The 7,620-nt window shown below is 46.0% G+C and overlaps 1 protein-coding gene across 1 annotated transcript in view; it reads left to right on the top strand.

The window, feature by feature from the left end:
* Positions 1–6: 6 nt before the first annotated feature.
* The window catches only part of Usp13 (ubiquitin specific peptidase 13), a 120,816-nt gene continuing 113,202 nt past the window's right edge, over positions 7–7,620 (top strand). The window contains exon 1 of the mRNA XM_012512980.2: positions 7–203. Coding sequence (XP_012368434.1) covers positions 42–203 — 162 coding nt within the window. The 5' untranslated portion in view covers positions 7–41. The remainder of the gene's footprint in view (positions 204–7,620) is intronic.

The raw sequence follows: 7,620 nt of genomic DNA, 5'->3' as shown, positions 1-7,620 counted from the left end.
CCGCCCGCCCGCTCGGCTCCGCGCTCGGCCCGCGCTCGGCCATGCAGCGCCGGGGCGCCCTGTTCGGCGTGCTGGGCGGCGGCAGGAAGATGGCTGCGGGCGACGTCGGCGAGCTGCTGGTGCCCCACATGCCCACGATCCGCGTGCCCCGCTCCGGGGACAGGGTCTACAAGAGCGAGTGCGCCTTCTCCTACGACTCCCCGGTAGGTGCGCGCCCGGGCGGGCGGGAGGCTGGGCGGGCGCCGCGGGGCGCCAGGGTGGAGCTGCGCCGGGGGCTGCTGCGCGCCAGGCCCGCGCCGGGGGGAGACGGCCGCGGGGGTGAGCGGGCGGGTGGGGTACGCGCCGGGATCCCCTCGGGCACCCCGACGCGCCCACACTGCCTCCCCCGCTTCCACCCCCGGGCGGTTCTGAGGCCCCCAGCTCGGCTCCCTGCACGCTTCCCGGTTTCCCCAGCCTTTCTCGCCATCAGAATGTGAGAAGCAGCTTTCCGGTGGCGCCACCCGGGCCGCGGAAACCGGGGTCTGCTGGATTACGATTTTTCTCCAGCTTTTTTCCCTTCTGAGTGAGTCACTTGGGCTGACGTGCGCCAGTATAAATTATTAAAAGTTCAATTCCGAGTGGTAACCTCGGAGCCTGGAGCAGAAGCTGCGGCGCGTCGCCGGCTTCCACCGCTGGTGGCTTTCCACCCGGCTGTGTATGAACGTGTGGGAAGCGAGAGAAAGGTGAATGTCCCTCTCAGGAGTCAACATGGGCTTCAAAGTGACTCAGCTGTCTGGCGTTTGTCATGTCTTTTTGAAGACCGGGTTATTTTTATCCACCCACTTTAGATCTCATATGTCACCCCGGCCCGATCCCAACGCATTGGGAGGTTCGTCAATTGGAGGCAAAGGACAGGCTCACGACAATGGTCTCAACTCTTTTACTTGAGTAGAGAGAATATTGTTGGAGGGGAGTCCAAAGGAGTGGCAAAATTTCCAGAGTTTTCTTTAGCAGCTTATGGGTTCATTGTAGTTTTAAAGCAGTTTTGTTCAGTATACGTCGGAGTCCCAGGATTAATATGTTCATGAAATGTTTAGTTTTTATTTATGTTCTTCTAGATCACATGGGGATAAAAATCTCAACTTGTTAGTTACTTTTCTCTTTTAAGAAGATTCATACAGAACCGAGGGAAATGATTATATTTGGTACCCAGCATGCTGTTGTCCTACTACTTGAAGTGACTGGAAGGTCCTAACTAACTTGAGCAATTGATTTCCAGGAAGAAGAAAGAAAAACCTTCTGAAACTTTTGGGATAGGATGGCGTGTAAAATGGATACAATGACTTCTTCTATGTTTGATTCGTGTTGCTCTTCAAGTTCTGCTTACAAACTTAATTATGAAAAAAATTTACCACATTATATCATACGTGAGAAAAATGATTTTTTAAAAATGTATTTGGTTGGATCTCACTGCACAGCCGCTCGAACTCGTGGTAATTCTCCTGCTTTCAGCCTCCCCAGCGCTGAGATTACAGGCCTACACCGCTAGCCAGGACTCTGGCCCGCTTGGCCGGCCCTGGGGGCGGGGCCAGCAGGGCATGTGGTTGGGGGGGGGGAATCAAACCGAGGTCCCTGCGCTTGCCCAAGCTTGCCTAAGCAGGCGCTTTAGTCCAATGAGCTATCTCACCGGCCCTGAAAAGAGATTTTTTTAAAAAATGAGCTTCCACAAATATGGTAGTTATTGTGAACTGAATGTGTGCCAGTACTGTTCTAGAAGCATCTTGTCCAGGAGAAAATGATGATTTGGTTCTGTCAGAGTGGCTCCTTAGGGGAGCCTAGGGTCATTTACGTGGCTGATGAATCATGATCTGTTTCAGCAGAGGAAGAGAAGGAAGGTTTAATGACACGCATCTTAACGGCACAGGGCCTCATAATGGGAGATACTTTCTTTGAGGTACTTTCTTATCGTTTCATTAGGAATCCAGTAAATATCTCTTGAGCACCTCCTGTGTCCAACTCTTCTGTACGCATGGCTGTACAGAGCACAGTTCATTAGTGCTAGACATACCAAACTAACCCAGAAGGGCCAGGGGATTGTCATAGAGATGTAAAAACAAAAAGAAGCAAAAACAAACACTCCCCCAACAAAAAACAGTTAAGTGAAACAAAAAACCAACATTCTTGTATTGGGTTCTTGGAAAAAAAGTTCATAAAGATAGGTAGAAAATATGGGCTGGCCAAATACCTCAGTGGATTAAAGCACCCGCAAGTAGGTCCAAGAGCTAGGGGTTTGATCCCCTGGCCTGCCGTGAGGATTCTACCCCAGGAGTGCGCTGAGACAGCAATTGAGACTAGGTGGTGCACGCCTGTAATCCCAGCTCTTGGGAGGCAGTAAACAGGTGGATCACTATAAATCCAATCTAGTAGTGAGACCCTGAACACCCTGTAGACCCTTCCCTAAAATTAAAAAAAAAAAAGAAAAGAAAAGAAAAGAGACCAATATTCTAGGCAAGGTAAATTACGTGTACAAACACATAAAAGGATGAATTTTTTTTTATTTCCTCATAATGTGTTGACAGAAAAGATTAATCTGGAAAGTAACAAGGCGCAAGCTCAGAACCAAGAAGAGAGAAGATGATAGGGACTTTGGATCCTGGAAAAGTATTTGATCTTGATATTTATTTTTGAAGCTGGAGATAGAACCCAGGCAGGGCCTTACGCATGCTAAGTGCACACTGCCTCCCAGCGCCTGCTCTTGTTTTATGCAAGGAGTTATGGAGAGCCACTCCAAGCCCTTAATTGAAAATGCTGTTGGAAGGAGACAGTAAGCAACAGGCTTCCTTAAGTACCTGCCATGGCTCAGGCATCCTGTGAAGACCTTTGTTCTTCTTCACCTTTGTGCCCTGTAAGTATTGCGTGGGATGCCTGTACATGTTGGGTTAGCTCTTCCACTGTCCAGGACCAGGGCTCGTAGCAGCGATTTGGCGATGAGGGAACATTTGTTTTTTCATTTGTCTCTTTAGTTTCACTCAGGCCCACCCTCCTACCTTCATGTGTAGGTTCATCTCTAAAAGCCAGTAATACCTTCCCAGGCAGTTGGAGAAATTACCTGGTTTGCACTTCTGTTTACAAGGTCCAGCATGGAACGCTTGTCACCTGGCTATTAGGCACCTCCTGTGTCCCTCTATACTCGGTCCTCACCCTCTGTTAGCCGTTTCCATGTTGCCACCACTAGATGCATGGGTTTCTTGATCAAATTCCCAGCAACATTTTGCATGCCTGTCTTGCCTTAGAGTGCGTCTTTTCTACCAAGTGGATTCTCCTTTGCAGCAGCTGGCCCAGCAGCTGGCATGTGAAGTAGGAACCCGATGGATATTTAGGAAATGCATACATCACGTGGGGCAATAGGCCCTGGAAAAGTATTTGATCTTGAGCTCCATGCTGGACCTTGAAAGCTTGTAAGCAGAAGTGCAACATGTGGGAACACTGGGAGAGGAGCTGTGTGGGGTGATCACATAGAACGTGCTGACTTTGCAGGCTGTAGGGGACAGGTATGAGAGAGGGAGCCACGTTGGCAGAGTTTGAATCTCTGTCCCCCAGCGTGTAGCCGTCTGGTGCCCCAGTTTCTCCATCAGTGGGGCTGGGGAGATGGCTCAGTGGAATAAGCGCTTCCCTGGCAAGTGCAAGGGCCTGAGTTCAATCCCTGATTCTGACAAAAAAAAAAAAAAAAAAAAAAGGAATACCCCAGTTTCTCCATCAGTAAAACAGAAACAATGATACAACCTATCTCATGGGGCTGTTTTGTGGAGTAAGAAAATGATTGTGCCAAGTGTGCCTGGCTAGTTCGTATTACCACATATTTGTTCTATGTATTTGCTTTAAAAGAGAAAGGAGGAAAGAAGGAAGAAATGAAAAGGAAGGACAGGAAAGAGGAAAAAGAAAAGAGTCACTTGCATGCTGTAAGGTCAAGAATTTGGTGGTTAGGTGTTATGTAGGACGTTTCATGTGGTTAATTGAGGAAATTACCTGGTTTGCACTTCTGCTTACAAGCTTTCAGTCTAGTATGGAACTCTCTGGTCGCCTGGCTGTTGGGCTCCTCCTGTGTCCCTCTATACTCTGTCCTCGCCCTCTTCTCTTCTGTTTCTAGATTGTCAGCTCTGACCCGACCAGTCTGTGGCTCTTCATGTGTAAGACTTGTTTCCTTCTCTTTCCTCTCCTAATTATTCTTCAGGGCTCTTTATCTCTCCCTTGTCTTTCAGACTTTATCTTTTCCTCTGGTTACATTGCTTAGTCCATATCACGCAGTGCAGTAGTTATACTCCATTCACCGCAGTTGCTATTACTTAATTTTTTACCCATTTGATTCTTACGTTTAAGGAGTTAACTAGGTCTGAAGCCTGGTACCAAGCCCTGGGCCCTGGTGGGGCGTGTCCCCCCCCCCCCCCCGTTGTGCCCCCTGCTCGCCTGTGTTTGAGCAGAGCTCTTATCTGTGCATTGTCTTACTTTGGGTCACCAACTGAAAGTGTAGAATCTGAGGCAAGTGCTTGGTTAGGCAGTTTATTTTGGAAAGGTATCCTGGGAACAGAAATGGAATAGTGACCAAGAGAAGGAGGGAAAGCAATTTATGGGTCAGTTACTGAGCTGGCTTACACAATCTGCACTAGGCGCTAAATCCCCTGGGGGACTCTCTGGGGGACTGTGGAATGCCTTCAGAGTCCTCCACTTGAGATACGGAGAGGGGGTATGTATCTGCTGCTCCCAGCCCCCACTGGCCAAGTGTTACTCCAGGAGTAGAAACAGTAGAAACGCACTCCCTCTTCCAGGTTTGCACTTGTGTGCCCAGAGGGCTGAGCAGGGTCCTTCACCCTTCCCATGGATGGCAGCAGCTGAGAAGCAAGTGGGTGCAGCTCGGGTTAGGACTGCTGGGACGCACCTGCTGTGACAATCAGCTGCACACAGTGGTGCAAGGGGATGTGAAACTCACGATAAGTGTGCTTCCAGCACGTCTTTTTCTCATCTAGCATCAGGGCTGTTTTCCTTTTACTTTCTTTTCTTTTCTTTTTTTTTTTTTTTTGTGGCCAGCTCAGCCTGCCCTGGGTGCAGGGCTGGTGCAGCATGTGGTGCCAGGGATCAAACCTTGGTCCCTGTGGTTGCCTAAGCTTGCCTAAGCAGGTGCTTTAGACTGCTGAGCTATCTCGCTGGCCCAGGGCTGCTTTCTGGTAGGAGCTTTGATCCTATTGTCTTAAGTTCTAAGATGCTTTGGTAATGTTGCAGTGTCATGATTGATTCTCTGTCTTCTTGGGATTCTTGGCAAACCTCTGATGAATGGGGTCACAGTGGTCATGACCAGTTTAGACAATCACCAGGACAGCCTCTGAGATCTTTATCTACTTACAGGAAAACTTTATATGTTAGGCAGTTAGAAATCCTCTGTATCTCCTTCCACAAGTGCTTATTAATATGTTTGGTACTGTATCAGGCATGCCAGGATTGATTGTGACATCAGCATATTATCAAATTGTACCTTCTAGTTTTTTAAAAGTTGTTTTTATTTATTATTTGGTACAGGGTCTCACTACGCAGCTCAGACTTGTAGTGATCCTCCTGTCTCAGCCACCCCAGCATTGGGATTACAGGTGTGCACCACCATGCCTGGTTTAAATTGTACCTTCTAGATCAGAATGCTAATTTTGCCTCGTTTATAGATGCTGTGATTCTCTTTTCTTTTCTTTTCTTTTCTTTTCTTTTCTTTTCTTTTCTTTTCTTTTCTTTTCTTTTCTTTTTTTGCGGAATCGGGGATTGAACTCAGGCCCTTGCACTTGCCAGGGAAGTGCTTATCCCACTGAGCCATTTCCCTGGCCCGATGCTGTGATTCTTTACATAGAAGATTCAAAAAACTCTATTGGAAGACTTTTAGATCTGACATACAAATTCAGGGAAGTGGCAGGATACAGTTAACACAGAAAAATCAATAGTATTCATGTTCACTAGTAATAAGTACACTAAAAATGAAATAAGGACAACTGTTCCATTCAGAAAGACTAACTGGCCAAGATGAAAGACCTGTAGGACAAAAGTTATGGAATGCTTTCATATTATGGAAGTATTGTGGAATGCTTCCTGGTATGGAATACTAGGAAGAAATTGAAGAGGTCATAGTAAGTGGAAAAATCTCCCTTGTTAATGGATCAGAAAGACTAATATTGTGAAATGGTCACCTTATGAAAAGTTATCTACAGATTCAGTGTGATCCTATGAAAATACCAAAGATGTTCTTCATAGAACTAGAAAAGTTTTCTTAAAATCCATATGGAATCTGAAAAGACAAAGAATAGCCAAAGTAATCCTGAGCAAAAGGACCATGCCAGGGGCATCCAATACTGGATTTCAAGTAATACTTCAAAACCATAGCAACCAAACAATGTGTAACTCACACTCAAACAGGCAAGTAGAACAGAAGAACAGAACAGAAGATGCAGAAACTAACCTGTGTACCTACAGCCATCTTATTATTGACAAAGTGGTCCAAATCGCATGCTGGAGAAAAGACTGCGTCTTTAACAAATGATGTAGGAAAGCTGAATCCACTTGAAGAAGACTGAAGCTAGAGCCCTACTTTTCACTCTGTAGTAAAATCTAATAAAAGACCTAAGGATTAAACCAGAAACTTTGAAATTGCCAAGAGACAACACAGGAAGTAATATCGAGAATCGGTAAGGGAAGTATGTCAAATTAAAAAGTTTTGCGCAGCAAAGAATATGGTAAAGAGTGAAGAGACAGTGTACAGAATGAGATGAAGCCTGCCCTAGCTATTCTTCTGGTCCAGCATTAGCCTCTAGAATATATGAATAACTGAACAAAAAATTGACCCTGAAAACAAATAACCAAAAAATTGACAGATAAATTTTATTTATTTCTTTATTATTTGTATTTTAGTACAAGATCCACAGGGTCTCACTACGCAGATTGGACTTGTAGTGATCCTCCTGTTTTCAGCCTCCCAAGTGCTGGGATTATGGGCTTGTGCCACCATGCCCAGTCTCAGTCACCATTGCCATCTCAGCACCATTGCCATCTCAGTCACCATTGCCATCCCTGGGGGCAGGACCGGCATGGCATGCTGAGGATCGAATCCCAGCCCACCTGCCTCAGGACCTTGCACTTGCCAGGAAAGCGTTTATTCTATTGAGCTCTCTGCCTGGCCCCCTTCCTGAGCTCTCTGGCTGCCAGTCAGATAAATAAGTTTAAAGGGCTAATATATGTAAGAAAAAAATGTGCAACATCTTTAGCCATTAGGGAAATGCACATCATAGAGATTGCATCTCACTCCAGCCAGGATGGCTATCATCAAACATGAAAAACAGTGAATACAGGAATGGACAGAGGAGGGAAGGAACCTGTCTCCATTGTTGGGGGGAATGTAAACTAGTACAGCCACTGTGGAAATCAGTGTGGTGATTTCTCAATAAAAATAAAGAAATACCGGTTGTGCCAGATGTTTTTCTGGGTATATTCCTTATGATGTCATATTACAGTGACACATACATATTCATGTCTGTGGTCACACAGTTCGCAATAGCTATGCTGATCAATATATGAATATAGAAAAATGTATTTATTGTTTATATTTATTGATATATA

The sequence above is a fragment of the Octodon degus genome, unplaced genomic scaffold (genome assembly GCF_000260255.1).
Source record: "Octodon degus isolate 3935 unplaced genomic scaffold, OctDeg1.0 scaffold00298, whole genome shotgun sequence".
In the NCBI taxonomy this organism is placed as follows: domain Eukaryota; kingdom Metazoa; phylum Chordata; class Mammalia; order Rodentia; family Octodontidae; genus Octodon; species Octodon degus.
This window is presented reverse-complemented; position numbering and strand designations above follow the sequence as displayed.